Source organism: Oryzias latipes, chromosome 6 (genome assembly GCF_002234675.1).
Source record: "Oryzias latipes chromosome 6, ASM223467v1".
Lineage (NCBI taxonomy): Eukaryota > Metazoa > Chordata > Actinopteri > Beloniformes > Adrianichthyidae > Oryzias > Oryzias latipes.
In genome coordinates this window covers 7,691,320-7,709,227 of record NC_019864.2, presented here as the reverse complement: position 1 = coordinate 7,709,227, position 17,908 = coordinate 7,691,320, and the positions used below count along the sequence as shown (strand labels likewise).

General features: G+C 40.1%; 1 protein-coding gene across 1 annotated transcript in view; it reads right to left on the bottom strand.

The window, feature by feature from the left end:
- LOC101175315 (ethanolamine kinase 1) overlaps nt 1–16,405 on the bottom strand; it is a 41,656-nt gene extending 25,251 nt beyond the window's left edge. Inside the window, exons 1-3 of the mRNA XM_023955589.1 lie at nt 15,831–16,405; nt 7,772–8,034; nt 5,063–5,203 (exon numbers count right to left, since the gene is read on the bottom strand). Coding sequence (XP_023811357.1) covers nt 5,063–5,203; nt 7,772–8,034; nt 15,831–15,971 — 545 coding nt within the window. The 5' untranslated portion in view covers nt 15,972–16,405. The remainder of the gene's footprint in view (nt 1–5,062; nt 5,204–7,771; nt 8,035–15,830) is intronic.
- Between the last annotated feature and the right edge of the window lie 1,503 nt (nt 16,406–17,908).

The window sequence follows — 17,908 nt, the reverse complement described above, 5'->3', positions numbered from 1 at the left end:
AACCAAGAGTCAAGTAACAGGCCCATGTGGTGCATTTCAAAAGGCTGGGAGTCCTACAAAAAAATCAAAAGTTATAAAAATAGCCAAAACCTAATTGAGATATAACAACTTTTTCAATTGGCAACACAACAATATCAAACAATTATTTGACTAAGTGGAAGTTTTGGCGAATGAATTTTTTACTTTACTTTACTGTACTCTGTGTCAGTGATGTGAAATTAACCCAGCAGTGATGACTCCAGGGGGGTATTCCAGAAAGCAGGTTATGCTAGCTCCCACTGTAAGTTTGAGGCTAAGGAATTTGATAACCTCAACTTTCGGTTCCAGAAATGCACGTATGTTTCTATGGAAGCGATTATGTAGCATAAATAAAAAGCAAAGTCAAAACCAGAAATGCTTTTTCATTTTCAAAATGAAGCTGCATTTTTTGACTCAAAAATATAATGAAAAAGCAATCCACCAAAATGCTTTTTCATTTCCTTCCTCAACACAGCTTATTCTGTCACTTAATTAAAATTAAAATGAAAATGGTATTTGACATTTCATTTTCAAACAGTTTTCTGGTAAATGTGTAGCATAATTCATTTAGAAATGTCTAATTTGACCATTAAAATGGATTAATAGAAATGCTTTTTAATTTTCAAAATGAAGCTGCATTTTTTGACTCAAAATTAAAAAGAAAAAGCAATATTTCAAAATGCTTTTTCATTTCCTTCCTCAATACAGCTTATTCTGTCACTTAATTAAAATGATAAAGAAAATGGTATTTGACATTTCATTTTCAAAAAGGTCCCTGGTAAATGTGTAGCATAATTCATTTAGAAATGTCTCATTTGACAATTAAAATGGATTAACAGAAATGCTTTTTAATTTTCAAAATGTAACTGCATTTTTTGACTCAAAATTAAAAAGAAAAAGCAATATTTCAAAATGCTTTTTCATTTTATACTTAAAACCGCTTATTCTGTGTCATAATTCAAACGAAAATGCAAAGAGGGGATTGCATTTGCATTTTAACATCCACCCCGCGCAAGTTGTCACAATATTCAATTCGAAAAAGCATTAGCAGAGGGGAGGCGGGGCGATGACGTCACTGCTTTCTCCGTGTGTCCGGCTGCTGACTGACGCACACACGCGCACCAGGAGCAGACTGTGTTAGCGGCAGAGACGAGGGTTTTGTGATGGTTGTGAACTTCTGATGAGTTTCCACAGCTTCTCAGGACTAAGTAGCTGCATGTCCGCCTTCTGCGGTCCTCCTCCGGACGCACCGCGAACAAGCTTTGTTCTTTGGACCGCCAGCTGCCTTCGCACAGCGGAGCGCGAAGCTCCGACGATCGCTGAAGGCGGAAATGCTGCTACGATCTGAGAAACCATCATATGAATTTGTGTTTCCAGTGGTGTCCAGAACAAAATAAAGACATGTAATTCCCAGATATTTACACATTTATTTGCAGCTTTCCGGTGAATTTGCTGTTTGATTTATTAAGATCCAGGAATCCAGGTTTGACTAGGCCAGGTCCAGCGGTTTTTGAACAGGACCCGGTTTTACGTAATCTTAATATGAAAAATGCAGCAGAATGTTCCTTCAGCTCCCTCGCGAATCAGAAGCTGTGAATCGTAAGCAAACTTTAGCGTCGTCTGACCGCACGGATTTAAAAACATATAATCGAGCAGAGCAGGCCGTAAAATATTAGCATAACTGTTATAAAAGCACATTATGAAGATAGTCTCCTGCAGCTTCGCGCTGAGTGAGTGTTTTTGGTCCAACCAGCAACGTTTAGCATCGAGAAATCTGCTGTCTGTTGATGGAGCTCCACCTGTCATCAAACAGCAAATTCAGCGCGAAGCTGCAGATAAATGTGTAAATATCTGTGAATTACATCAGTCTTTATTTTGTTCTGGACACCACTGGAAACACAAATTCATATGATGGTTTCTCAGATCGTAGCAGCATTTCCGCCTTCAGCGATCGTCGGAGCTTCGCGCTCCGCTGTGCGAAGGCAGCTGGCGGTCCAAAGAACAAAGCTTGTCCGCGGTGCGTCAGGAGGAGGACCGCAGAAGGCGGACATGCAGCTACTTAGTCCTGAGAAGCTGTGGAAACTCATCAGAAGTTCACAACCATCACAAAACCCTCGTCTCTGCCGCTAACACAGTCTGCTCCTGGTGCGCGTGTGTGCGTCAGTCAGCAGCCGGACACACGGAGAAAGCAGTGACGTCATCGCCCCGCCTCCCCTCTGCTAATGCTTTTTCGAATTGAATATTGTGACAACTTGCGCGGGGTGGATGTTAAAATGCAAATGCAATCCCCTCTTTGCATTTTCGTTTGAATTATGACACAGAATAAGCGGTTTTAAGTATAAAATGAAAAAGCATTTTGAAATATTGCTTTTTCTTTTTAATTTTGAGTCAAAAAATGCAGTTACATTTTGAAAATTAAAAAGCATTTCTGTTAATCCATTTTAATTGTCAAATGAGACATTTCTAAATGAATTTTGGTACACATTTACCAGGGACCTTTTTGAAAATGAAATGTCAAATACCATTTTCTTTATCATTTTAATTAAGTGACAGAATAAGCTGTATTGAGGAAGGAAATGAAAAAGCATTTTGAAATATTGCTTTTTCTTTTTAATTTTGAGTCAAAAAATGCAGCTTCATTTTGAAAATTAAAAAGCATTTCTATTAATCCATTTTAAATGGTCAAATTAGACATTTCTAAATGAATTATGCTACACATTTACCAGAGAACTGTTTGAAAATGAAATGTCAAATACCATTTTCATTTTAATTTTAATTAAGTGACAGAATAAGCTGTGTTGAGGAAGGAAATGAAAAAGCATTTTGGTGGATTGCTTTTTCATTATATTTTTGAGTCAAAAAATGCAGCTTCATTTTGAAAATGAAAAAGCATTTCTGGTTTTGACTTTGCTTTTTATTTATGCTACATAATCGCTTCCTTATGTTTCAGGATATGTCAAGTTGCCATATTAACTCATGCTCTGAACATAACCTGGTCCGGAGCAGGTTTAGTTGAAGCTTAGTTTGTTTTCAGAGAGGTGAAGCAGCATGGCGTGTACATTTGAAGATGATTTAGTGGATGAAGAAGCTCAGATAATACTTTTTCCACAGTGAGAGAGTGACAAGACCATGTATGGATGTTGAAAAGATAAACTTTTTTACTTTGATCTAACTTAATTATTTGCTTCAGTTAAGATAAATCATTTTTTTGTTTGGTTACCTTAAAAATAACACGTAGTTCTCAGACAGTTATTTTACTTTCATTCAAATTAATTCAATTAAGTAGGTCTAACTTTGGTGCTGCTGTTAGATCGGCACCGCAAGGGATTCTGGGATATCATTCCCTTTTCCTGTCTGGACGGATTTGGGTTTAAGTGTGGGTTTTTGACCAAATGTGTTTAGTTGTTTAGCTGTTTTACTGTGTTTTGCCGAGTTATTTTGTACTACTATGCTTACCTCTCTGCACCATGAGGGAGAGTGAAAGAGAGAATGATGAGTTTTTATAGCACCCCTACAAGTTTCTAAAGTAATGAAAATGATGAAAAATTCTTTAATGAATTTTTGCACTCCGTGAATTTTTTTCCGTCCTTTTTATTGTTATAAAAATGAGCATATCTGCCGGCTCAAACTTAGACATATGCGAGTTCAAGAAATATAAGTAATTAAGATGATAAAAAGATTAATGGAGTAATATGACATTTAGTTAGATAAATACGTAAATTGGAGTTGTATAAACAATTATTGAGCTTTATAGACGTAAGAAATTAGGTTGAATAAATGTAAGCAAATTATTTATTACCAATAGAAGTAATTCATTTAACTTGGCAAAATTGGATACGTTATATATATCTATATATATGTCTATATATAGATATATAGATATATATATGCGTCACAAGGAAAATGGAAACAAGATCAGAAACTTGTGCGTTCACTTTTTTGTTTTTCTCCAAGCAGAAACTCTTTCTTTTGATGATGCAGCCGTGTTAATTTTTTGATGGACGTATAATCTTCATACGCCGTCATTAAAATCTCAGACTCCATCTCACTGAAGTATAGCGCTTTCTTTTTTTCACCACGCTTTTCCATGGTGACTCCAGAAATCGGCGATTTATTAAGCATGTCTTTATGTACCTGCTGTGCACGTGCATTAAACCAGGGTTACCAAGTCCAGCGTAATTACGCCAACTCATATCCGGTCTTTTGGAACCGACATACCCAGAGTAAGCAAGTTCAGGGGGATTTCAGCCAGAGTTTAGGCTTAAAGTCAGGGTAGTTTAAACATGCTTCCTGGAATACCCCCCAGAGCTCAGTTTGCTCCTCTGGTCACCTCCGGGACCCGCCCCCAGAGTTGTAGCCCCATTTCAGCTCCCAGCAACCCCAGCACACACTTCCTGGAGGCAGCACACCTGATTCTCATTCATTCATCAACCACAGCACACTTAAGCACTGCGCCACACTGAGTACAAAGTATTGTCTGTACCACTCTGCCTTCTTTACCGAGCGTTATATCTGGACCTGATCATCTGTCTTCCAACCCTGTTTCTGACTGCGTTTGCCTGACGCCTTCACCGACTCTCGCCTGGATCCTGACTAACCCGTCTCTCCTCTGAAGATCTCATGCCTATTATTGACTCCTGCCTGCTTGACCCTGATTTACTTTTGTGGACTTTTAGCTGAGCTAATAAACCTGCTGCATTCGTTCTTGAGACAGTTTTGGTGGTGTTCCAAATTTCCATGACATTACAGTTTTTCTTCTAAGGCTCAGGGAAGGAAATTAAAAGCTCCAAAAGGAATTCAAGATCTTTTGGTATTGTCACTTACCAATGATTTGTGGCCAATGGCTAAATTCCAGTGAGATAAAGCCCTCACTGCAGAAAATGTGAACGTTTTAAGAAAAAATCTGACTGATCCAGCAGGGAACCTTCTACTAATGAAAGCAAAGTCATTGGTTGGAATCATCAGATTTGCTTCATGTAAAAACAATAACAACACATGTAACCCCAGTGAGCCTTATGAACATACCCTGCCCTCCACACCATACCTTTTTGGAGTTGGGCAGCTCTTGGTGCTGCTCTGCATCAGTGTAAGAAAGTGGGACATTTTGGTCCAGATCAGAGGTTCAACAGGCAAGTTGTGTTTTGGCTGAATGGAGTGGATTCTCCCCATCTCTGCTGCAATCAATCTGTGGAGAGAATTTATTTTCACAGATAAGCTTGGCCGAATCTGCTATTGCACAAACAAACTGTTATTATAGCAGAGACACAGCCTCCTTTTCCATTTAGTCTTCTTATCTTACTCCAAAAAAATGGGCCTTGTCGAACATGTGACCTTTTAGAGCAACATTTGAAGGTGGGACATGGAGTTTTTCAGTTTTCCCTGCAGAAGCAGAGCGTGCTGATTGATGGCTACCGTGGCCCTGGCTGCTCAGCCTTGGCTGGCCGTGTTGTGTCCTACTATCCAGAGGAGTGAATAATGATGCTAACCAGTTATTATCAGAGCAAGGAGTCGCACAGGGGCGTGAAAAAACAGCATTGCTCACTATGAAAAGTGATTATAAATAACTCAAATATTAAGAAAACACCTGAATCGGCAAAAATAAAGAGGTCACGTTACACACTAAGAATCAAAAGAAAAAAAAATCTTCTTTAAGGTTTGTACCATTATTCAGCACCAACTCACAGTTTAGATGTCTGAGACTTGGAATCAACATCATTTAAGTAATTTAAACAGTTTTCTTTGACAATAACATAGCTATTTTTTTCTATTTGCGTTACAAATGGTTTGTCTTTGGACAATCTGATAATTAAAGACGGATGTTTGATTAAAGCCACAGCTAAAGAAAGGCAACAAGCAGAAGAGTCTTGTTTGGGCAAACGTACACAAGGAATGGACATCAGACCAGTGGGAATCTGTGCTTTGGTCTGATGAGTCCAAATTTATGATTTTGGCTCCAAAGACTGTGTCTTTGTGCGACACAGAAAAGGTGAACAGATGGACTATACATGCCTCGTTCCCACCGTGAAGCATGGAGGAGAAGGTGTGATGGTGTGGGATGGCTTTGCTGGTGACACTGTTGGGGTTTCAGTCAGACAACTCATGCAGTAAGATATTTATTTTCACACTCTTTTAGTAGTGGAACTGCTATGTGTGACCCGGCACCATTGACCGTAGGGCCGCTCCTGTTTGAGTACAGCGCCACAAAGGGAACACACTATCTAGATAGAAGAGGGAAAAAAAAGAGCCAAGCAAAATTGAACGTGGAGCCAATGTTGTAAACACACTGTAGGGAACTATAAATTGAACCTGCCATGAGTCAAACCTGTAACAAGGACATCAACTTAACATCCAAAACCCGACGCTTCCACTGGCATGCTATGATACAAGCTGAAGTAACATCCATAATTTTGACGCTTCCATCTGAAGTACAATGACACGAGTTTAAGGCCATAAATTCAATGTTTCCATCTGCATACTAAATACGGGCTAACGTAACATCCAAATTCGAGCTCCATTGGCATGCTAAATACAAGCTTAAGAACATCCTGAATTTGAGGCTTCCACCTGGCAAATAGTATTCAAACATCCATAATCCGAGAATTTTTTTTTTCCATTCTGCTGCTAACATATTGGTTGAGTTAAGTCTGAGTCTCTTTGGAATACGGAGGAGGTCCACTGCCCCATCACTTTCAGAGCAGAAACAGGTACGTGGAGAGCAGTCGTCGTTGCGGCACCAATTCAAGGAGTGCAGGGCTGCAAAGCCGCAGGATGAGCAGACACTGTGGAACTTAGAAGCCAACTTTGTCAAGGGTTTTGCGTCATCCGCCAGAAACGGAAGTGCTGACCGGGGACTAAGGGTCGCAGGCTTAGGAAGCGATGCATGGATAATATGCATAATAATGTTAGTCTTGGCAATAATATATAAATTACTTAGAACTGATCAGTTTTGGAATGCTTGGAATAAAAGGAATAAAGGTGCTTTTAAAGAACAAATCTGAGAAAGTGATATCAAGTAGTTAGTTTAAAGAGAAGGTTCTATTTGTGTATTCACCACATCATAGAAAGCCATCTTGGTCCACCTGATTCTGGACCAAGCGAATTAAAATGAGAAAATGAGCCACAGATGCTACATAAAGAGACCAATGACAAGAAAAATGTCCACAGTTGACAGACGGGTCCATAGACAGACCAATCCAAACGCTGGTTAAACTATCGAATGTACACAGCAGCTTCAACAGAAAAGATACGAAAACAGAGAGCCCCATAACAAAGCCAGCATCGAATGATGGCCAAGAGTCACATCCGGCTCCTAAATAAAACAATAACAGAGAAATACGCCAAAAACCACAACAAATTCAGCCAGCATGAGACGAGGTGGTCCAGACGAGGACCACCAGCCTTGGGGCGGCCGTGGTACAACGGTAGGGCGGTCGACCCATGATCGTAAGATTGCAGGTTTGACTCCGACCTTGCATGCCCATGAGTCGAAGTGTCCTTGGCCAAGACACTGAACCCAACTTGCCTCTGGTGGTAGGCAGGCGCCTGTGTTTGCCAGCACAGCCGCCACCAGTGTGTGAATGTGTGTGTGACTGGGTGAATGTGTGTGTGACTGTGACCTACCTTTTAGGTAGAAAAGCGCTATATAAGTATACACCATTTAAGCCATGTGTGAGTGTTTGTTAGACAAAGGACATCTCAGGCCTAAATCCCCAAAGGTATTTCTATACTAGCTAATAACATTTTCTGACGAGACCTGTAAATGGACGGCTGCTGGAGCAGGTGATCTTCCAACACTGATCCTGGGATGAACTTGTAGCAGATGCCGTTCTGGAAAGTGCAGTAGATCTCTGGACCACAGCCATGCGCGTGGAACACCTGCAACATCTTCACCTCCCTGTCCCGGCTGACGTAAAGGTCCGTCATCCTGCCATTGATTCGTACCAGGACACAGCCGGACTCCTGAAGAGAGCCGACGAAGCAGCCGATGAGCTGGTTGGTGATGCCTTCTGTGAATGCCTGAAATTAAAAAAAGAGATTCTTATGGAGATGTGGGGACATATTAAGTGCAATCATTGAGGTGTTTTTCTGGTTTAAACAGCATTAAGTCCTTAATCTGCTGATAATATTCTCTGTAATGTTTTCTTTAAACTGTTAAACTGATCAAAATGAGCAGTAGCAGCCAGACAAGCCACATTTTCCGGAAAGATCCTCATTTTTGCAGAATTCTGTTATTGCCTAATAAAACTGAAAGAAGATTTTGCTGCTCTGACTCCTAATATTAATTAGAAAAGGTCCTTCCCACGATTTTGCCTTAGTCACATACGGGAGGATAACCTGTATGGGGTTTTCGGCTTATCCGGGCCCATAGAGGGTCATAGAGAGGAGAGGCACCATCTTAAGGGAATCACAGGTGTGCCTTGAAGTTCACTTCAGGCCTGTGCGGCCACCTCAGAAAAATGGAGTGTACCATTTTTGTGCGTTTGATAAATATATTGCAAAGTATTTGTTAGGAGACTAGAAGTTACACACATTTATAACTTGCAGGTGATGCTGACCTTACACCACACTCTCAGCATTAGTGAGATACTTGCTGACTGTGCTGAAAAGTCTGCATGCACGGGACACGCCCAAAGTGCTTGTAGGATGTCTGTCCACACAAACTGCTCTCTGATTGTCTAATTTTACAAGGAACGCGCACTTTTACATGTAAAGCCCTAACGGGCCCTTTGTAAAGTGCGCAGGACTTGAGGAGGGTTGAAAAAGGCAAAAATCTGTACAACACGCCTGCGTCCCGTCCCCAAACCAGATCCCTTCCGGCCCCTGGCTGCGCCTAGAAATTCTGTCCATAAAAACAATGAACAGAACCGGTGATAAAGGGCAGCCCTGCCGGAGTCCAACGTGGACCGGGAACAGGTCTGACTTACTGCCGGCTATGCGAACCAAGCTCCTACTCCGGTCATACAGAGACCGGACAGCCCTCAGTAAGGCTCCCCGGACCCATACTCCCAGAGCACCCCCCACAGGATGCCACGGGGGACGCGGTCGAACGCCTTCTCCAAATCCACAAAACAAATATGGACTGGATGAGCGAACTCCCACAATCCCTCCAGCACCCTAGATAGGGTGTAGAGCTGGTCCACTGTTCTACGACCAGGACGGAAACCGCACTGTTGTTCCTGAATCCGAGGTGGAGAGGTGTTCCGGGCATGTCCCACTGGGCGGAGGCCCCGGGGAAGACCCAGGACACGCTGGAGAGACTACGTCTCTCGGCTGGCCTGGGAACGCCTCGGGGTCCCCCCAGAGGAGCTGGAGGAAGTGGCTGGGGTGAGGGAAGTCTGGGCATCTCTGCTCAGTCTGCTGCCCCCGCGACCCAGTCCCGGATAAGCGGAGGAAGATGGATGGATGCTCTCTGAGTGGTCTACAATCTTAAAATTTAGTGCGGGCCACCTGCGTGGTCTGTACAGGTTTGCCAGTTTTTTACCCGCAGACTCAGGTTTCAAATCATTTTTTTTGAGTATGTGCGGCATTTTTCTTATAAAAGAGAAAGAGCAAATCAATTAAACCGTCGCAAAGATGCTCGGTTTGAATTTAAGAGCCATTGTGCAGTCATTACGGCCCGCACGTAATCAAAAATTAAAGCTAAAGTCCCAAATGTGTTCTCCGCATTCGTGCTCTCTGACCAAAAAAAACGTAAAATATGCATAAACGGCGTAATTCTCAACTGACCAAGCTCAAAAATGAATTCAGGTAAGGACCTGTCGCCTGAAACCCTCAATGGACCCAAGGAACACTTATGAATAACTTATAAGTATCACAAAAGAACGCAATTTTATACGTGGAAAATGTGCAAAATGTAGGTGGTGACTGTGTGATGTGGCCTTCGTGCATGAAGTACTTGCACAAGTCACATACATTGTGGACACCAACTCCGTATATTTCTCTGAACAGATGAGAGGAGGACCTTCAGGCATTTTCAAACAACCATGTTCCTGAAGGTACACAGCTCTTTTTGCCTCCATTGATTGATTTCATTTTTCTGTTATGCAGAAAGTCCATTTTGTTGTTGAAGGTTAAATTAAAAACACACGTTTCCATCATGGCAGTACAAAAATCTCACTTGAATATTTTTTTACTGCGAATGAAAGAGGGAAAACCGAATGAAGAAGTTTTTACAAAAACGTAGTTTTCTCTGTTTTAGTGTTATTATTTTGTTTGACATAAACAAAATAAGCATTTGGTGGTTAATGAGGAACCACTGAATGACATCCCATGCCACAGTGTGCTATTGTAATGTACACAGATGCTCTAAAATACTTAGACTGCATTACTAGACTTATTCTTGGTCCATACAGCTGCTATCAGACATTTCTCATTCATGCTGTGTTCCCAGGTGTGTTCTGTGCCTCAGATTGGACACAATAATAAACACCTGCTTACCTGCCCAACGGGTTGAGAGGGTGAAAAGAGTCAGGGCTGTTGACAGCTATTTGGTGAAGCCATGTTTCCACTAATGCGTTCAAGTGAGCCTTTCCTATCAAAATCTGTGTAAACGTGCATTAATGTGTGTTTCGGGCTTCTGCATTCTTGCATTAAAACCAGGTTGAACTTTGACCAATTTGGCAGTGACGTAGGGATGGCGTCCCCTTCAATTCACAGAAGTGCCAACCGTTTGAAAATTGATCGTGAAGGAGAGATGAATAATTGTGGTTTGAGCCCGGCTGGAATTCTATGACACCAAGTCTTTCAAATATCGGAATAGAGCTGTGAAAGGAAAAGCCCGGACAAAGATTCACCAGATTTGTACCGTTTTGACATTTCACACCAAACCTCCCTCAAACTATATGGGCTGGTTTAGAGCAGCTGTAGATCTGTCCGAATACCATTTGCTAAAAGCGAAGCCATGAAGAATGCCCGTTCAGCACGTTCTTGAACGCACCACACATGCCTGGTGTCAACGTAGCTTTAGTGAAATGAACACACAGCGTTCCTGTCAAATTAGGTTTTTGTGTTTTTTTCAGTATAACCCTTGTGCTATCCTAAGCACTTTAACATTGGGAGTTGGGTCATCTAGACCCACTAGACAGTGCTCTGAACCTTTTTTCTTCAATGATTTGTGATCTTCACTGGTGTCCATGGATTACATGAAATCTTTCCACCTTTATCCACCTTTGTCATGGTAGGGAGAATACGTCAATGCAAGGGTGGGGTCATCTAAGATAGCACAAGGGTTAAAAGACTAACGAAAATAACAGCTCAGGCCAAAAACTGGCATTTGAAAAGAAAACTCTTTCTTTGACACGGAGGGAAAGCACATGCGTGACAACAGGCAGCGTCCTTCTGCCGTCCAACACAAAACATCATGACAGTGACTTCAGGGACTGAGAGCTGAAGGAGAACTGCACATCCTTTGTGTACATTACTACACCCGGGCTGGACAGTAAGGTCACTCGAGCAATGAATAGTCGCCCAGAAAGTAAAAAAACCCTATTGCTCAGAAAGATTGGACCTTGAGTTTGCACATGGGACCAGATTGTCCTCAGATTGGACACTCTGAAAGTAAATACAAAGAAAATAAAAAAATAAAGAATCCCTCTTTTTCATACAGCTACTATATGTCAGTAAAGTGTGGGGAGCAATTTATGACAAATAATTTTAATTTCAGAAAAATTTGCTGCAACACGGTACTTGAAGCAAGAGAATGTTTGTTATCATTTCGGTAAAAAACTTTAGGTTTAAAGACATTTGTGAGAGATTGCGTGTGTGTGTGCATCAACAACTTGACCACACACACACACACACACACACACACACACACACACACACACACACACACACACACACACACACACACACACCAACACAAAAAGTTCTTTGACAAGTCAACTTTTAATCTGCACTCTTTCATATTACAGCCTTTACACTGTATGCAAAAACTTGCATAAAGATATTTTAAATTACCACATTTTGTAAATTTTGGTAAACAATTTATTAGATTTTTTTTTTTTGGCCAAGAATTGAAAAACTTTTTTTACCTTAAAAACTTACATTGAGACAATTAATTACATTTAATTTAGAATTAGTAGTGACTTTAGTAACTCTTTTTTTAGATACTTGCGTTGAATTCTTTTTACTTTGCTTTATTCCTTTTAAATCCTCATTACTTTGTTGTAGTTATTTATTTTTTTATCCGTTTTTTTTTTTTAAGTTTTGGACTTTCTCCTTGTTGGACCTGTTCCCTAAAAAAACAAAACAAAATGTATATTGTAATTTATGTTCTGCAAGTCAAACTTTTAATGGAATCTGTAAATCTTATTGACATAATCATATTAAGATGCCTATATTGACATGACCAAAGCTTGAATTAAAATAAGGCTTGGACACGTTAGTATAAAAGTCAAAAGGAATGCTTAATAAATGTATTATTAAGATAGAAATTGATTGTTCTTATCATATCAAGACAACTTTCTATATAAAATGTTATTTTTTGGGTAAAATACGTTTTCTTGCGGGATTAGAAAAATTTAATCCAATCGAACAGACAATATCGCTCTGTCCTATTTTTGTTTAGGAGCATTTCTGTAGAATCTTCTTTCTCTTTCGGCTTTTCCCATCAGGGGTCGCCACAGCGAATCATCCTTTTCCACCTCACCCTATCATGAACATCTTCTACCCTAACGTTAGCCAACTTCATGTCCTCTGTTAAGACATCCATGTATCTCCTCTTTGGCCGTCCTCTTGCCCTCCTGCCAGGCAGCTCCATCTCCAACATCCTTCTACCAATATATCCACTATCCCTCCTCTGAACATGTCCAAACCATCTCAGTCTGGCTTCTCTGACTTTGTCGCTAACACAGGCAACATGAGCCGTCCCTCTGATGTACTCGTTCCTTATCCTGTCTAACCTGGTCACTCCTAAGGAGAACCTCAACATCTTCATCTCCGCTACCTCCATCTCAGCCTCTTGTCTCTGTCTCACTGCTACCGTCTCTAACCCATAGAGCAGAGCTGGTCTCACCACTGTCTTGTACACCTTTCCTTTGAGTCTTGCTGGCACTCTTCTGTCACACAACACTCCTGACACTTTCCTCCAACCGCTCCAACCTGCCTGCACTCGCCTCTTCACCTCTTTTCCACAATCCCCATCACACTGAACTGTTGACCCCAAGTACTTAAACTCCTGCACCTTCTTCACCTCAGTCCCCTGTAACCTAACACTTCTACCTTGATCCCTCTCGTTCAGACACATGTATTCTGTCTTACTACGACTGACCTTCATGCCTCTTCTTTCCAGAGCAAACCTCCACCTCTCTAGCTGTTCCTCCACCTGCTCTCTACTCTCACTGCAAATTACAATGTCATCCGCAAACATCATTGTCCAGGGAGATTCCTGTCTTACCTCATCTGTCAGCCTGTCCATCAGCATAGCAAACAAAAAAGGACTCAAAGCTGATCCTTGGTGTAGTCCCACCTCCACCTTGAACTCCTCTGTCTGACCTACAGCACATCTCACCACCGTCATACTTCTCTCATACATGTCCTGAACTACTCTGACATACTTCTCTGCCACTCCAGACGACCTCATACAGTACCACAGCTCCTCCCTCGGCACCCTGTCATACGCCTTCTCTAAATCTACGAACACACAATGCAGCTCCTTCTGACCTTCTCTGTACTTTTCCATCAACATTCTCAAAGCAAAAATGGCATCAGTGGTGCTCTTACGGGGCATGAAACCATACTGCTGCTCACAAATCTCCACCTTCTTCCTAAGCCTGGCTTCCACTACTCTTTCCCACAGCTTCATTGTGTGGCTCATCAACTTTATTCCTCTATAGTTGCTGCAGTTCTGTAGAATAATTAAAAATAAAAGTCAATAGCAGAAATGCTTTTTTATTTTCAAAATGAAGCTGCAATTGTTGACTCAAAAGTAAAATGAAAAATCAATGCGCCAAACCACTTTTTATTTTTCTACTCCAACACCGCTCATTCTGTCACTTAATTAAAATGATAAAGAAAATAGTATTTGACATTTCATGTTCAAAAAATTCTCTGGTAAATGGGAAGCAAAATGCAATTAGAAATATCTAGTTTGATAATTAAAATGGATTAAGAGAAATGCTTTTTCATTTTCACAGTGTAACTGCATCAAATGACTCAAAAATAAAATTAAAAATCAGTCCTTCAAAATGCTTTTTCATTTTCTTCTACAACGCCGCTCATTCTGTGATATAATTAAAGCGAAAAGGCAAAGAGGGGATTGCATTTTCGTTTTCACATCCACCGTGCGAAAAGTGCAGCATAATTAATTTGTACTGACGTCATCACAAGGGACTTTTGCCACAGCAGAACAGTGTTTTTCCTCTTTTTCCCGCTTTTATGCTGCAATTCATTGGAAATGATGGCTTTGTTTAAGCCCTTGTGCTATCCTAGGCACTTTAACATTGGGAGTTGGGTCATCTAGACCCACTAGACAGTGCGCTGAACCTTTTTTCTTCAATGATTTGTGATCTTCACTGGTGTCCATGGATTACATGAAATATTTCCACCTTTATCCACCTTTGTCCTGGAAAGAATAACACGTCAAAGTAAGGGTGGGGTCATCTAAGATAGCACAAGGGTTAGGAGTCTATTGAGACTGGAAAAATGCGTTGGTCCGGACCGAGTCCACTTCATTTGGTCCGGATCAAGTCCTGAACCTTGTGTTCAGACTGCCATCAACCGTCCATTTCTGTTTTGAACCAAAGCTAGTAAACAATAAACATGTGGGAAGTACTAGGGTAGGGCAAAGCAACAAGAGAGAGAAAAAATAAAATCCTGCGCTTTGCAGTCCTTGTCAAGGTTGTTTACTGATTCAAAGTTTATATTTGGATGACCATTTGTGTCTATATCAACGTCAGGTCCAGCACTTTTTACTTGCTACTTTGGTATGGTGAAGTTTCGCTGCAATACTGAGGAGGCAACGGCTAAGAAGGTACGCTGATAAATGTTTATGACATAAAGATTGTCAAGAAAACAGTGTGCGAAGCAATGTGTATGACAGTAAAAGCTGTTTCCTACTTTCTTTACATCCCACAATGCCTGGCTGCGATGGCCGTTTTGGTTCAGTTGTTGAGTGAGGAAACTGTTTCCTCACTCAACAACTGAACCGAGGTTCCGTCTGATTGGAAACGAACCGAGACCACCTCCAAAGATGGGTCGGAGAGCGGGTCCTGCTCCCGGACCAAAGTCTGTCTTGGGTGTATTTAGACTGAAAATCGGTTATGGATTATCGAAGGAAATGAAGTCTGGTTCACTTTAACCCTTGTGCAATCCTAGGCACTTTAACATTGGGAGTTGGGTCATCTAGACCCACTAGACAATGCTCTGAACCTTTTTTCTTCAATGATTTGTGATCTTCACTGGTGTCCATGGATTACATGAAATCTTTCCACCTTTATCCACCTTTGTCATGGTAGGGAGAACACGTCAATGTAAGGGTGGGGTCATCTAAGATAGCACAAGGGTTAAGTGAACCGATTGTGACCAGTCTGAATCCAACTCTCGTCTTCTTAGTCCAGCATCATATCAACAAGCAAAAAAGGAGCATGAATGATGGCATTTAACTTAATGAATCACTTCCTACTAGTAACGACAAAAGTTCTTTTTTTTTTTTGTCTAGAAAAACGATTCTTTCTGACATGACCATGATCTTGCTCTGACCAGAAACAGCTTTTTTTCAGCTGTTTCCCTTCACAGCTGCAGCGATATGCTATAATATTCACTGTGATCACAATCTATATCACCAAAACACTGAAACATCCAAGTTTACATACCTTCATCTGAATGTCAGCCGCCTTCCAATGAGGACGGAGTTTGCTCAGAAGTTCCAAAATTCCCCGGCGTGGCTCATGTTCGTCAATATGGATGTCCACATGGAGGAGCTGATTTCCAGCATCAGAAACGTTCATTTCCATTTCAAAAGAGGCAAATAAATGTTTGGATTTCAAATCTCTTCACGAATCTCCCAATCAGGAATATTTTGTCTGGATTACAGCTCCACTTATATCGCCATTTGAAATGTTACACAAACCAGTTTCATTTAGAGCAAAATTCGGGTCAAATCAATACCAAATGTTATGGACCAGGTTGACAAAAAGCCACTGCACTCTTTGTATATCACTGATCTGAGTTTTTACTAATCCCAAATAAATAAATATGTTTTCGTTTTTTTTATAATTTGAGATTTTAAAGAAGGTTGCAGGTCAGATAATCCATATGTGTGTCTGGGCAGATCACCTTGCTTATCAAGGGCCAATGTTCCTTTGGAAATCTTCATCCTCTCTGCTGCAGTTTACTTATTAACTCATGCTGGCCCAAACGTGTTATTTTAATGCTGAGCTGGATTTTAAAGAATCACAAATGATCCAATAGGATCATTTAGAAAATATTTTTCAAACAAGTGGACTCCATGAAACACCATCAGATTTAGATACGTTTTTGTTGCAGAAACTAATAACATAAACCTGTTCTGACTATTTCATCGACTAGGGTCACTTTAGAACGCACATAACTTTCTAGTTAATGTGATGTAATCTGTGTGTTTGGGAGGTCACAGCGATCGAAGTAATGCCCAACGTTTAGCAAGGATTAAGGTCGACTATTTTATTAACTTATTAAAATGAAAATTTTGCTGAAGAACTTTTTTGCCCCCTCTTTTTCCAATTTAGTTTTTTATGATTTGATATGATTTATAGATTAATTTCAAATATTGTAGTCAAAGCAATAAAGAATGTACACAGATTTATCAAACTCATTACGGATATTAAAAAATGCATTAAAGATCAAACAGAAAATAAAACAAATAAAAAGTCACTTGATATCTTAAATTATTGCTTGAAAAGGAGTTGGAAGAAGCGAGTTTATACAATCCCACCCCTACTGAGTTAATTCATTGAATAGTTTTACGTAGTTTTTGTTATCTGGTTCTGATCCGATAGGTTCTTTTCAAGTTACAAAATCCAGTGTCTATTAATGATTGATAATTTTTAGAAAACCTTCATTCATGATTGCAGTAAACAGTAACGGTAACCGTTATGTAATAATCATTGATTATTATTAGAACACATTATCACATTAAACTAGTATTGCTACGTATTACAGATCAGTTTTAAAAAAACAATAACTTCTTGATTAAAAAAAAACATTTCAATAACCATTTTTCCACACTACACAATGTAATACTCATTGGTTGTAATTAAAAAATGTTTGAATATTTCACCACAATCAAGTTCACACATGTATTTGGAATCAGTGGAACACCTGTTGATCTTTAACTCTCCTTGTCTTCATATCGTGAGATCAGATAAAATAGGAGTTTTTTGGCGATTTTTTATTTTGAAATTTCAAGCTTTCAAATATGAATAAAACACAAACAAACATTACAATCATCAGTTATCCCTTGTGCTATCCTAGACACTTTAACATTGGGAGTTGGGTCATCTAGACCCACTAGACTGTGCTCTGAACCTTTTTTCTTCAATAATTTGTGATCTTCACTGGTGTCCATGGATTAAATGAAATTTTTCCACCTTTATCCACCTTTGTCATGGTAGGGAGAATTTACATAATCCCACCCGTGTTCTACCGTAACCATTTTATTACGTGATTGATTATTATCTGGTTCATAGCTTTAATCAGACAGAATTAAGAATCCTTAGGTATCAATAAAGAACATAACAAAGAATAATTACTTAATTGTTATGTAAAAAATAGACACAATTTTAGAAATCAACATGGCAAATGCATATTAGCTATCTAAAATATATGCAGAATACTTTGTTATGTATGATTAAAAAATAATACTAAATCAGTAAAATAGACATAACACTGTTTCAAAAATCTTCAAAGCATA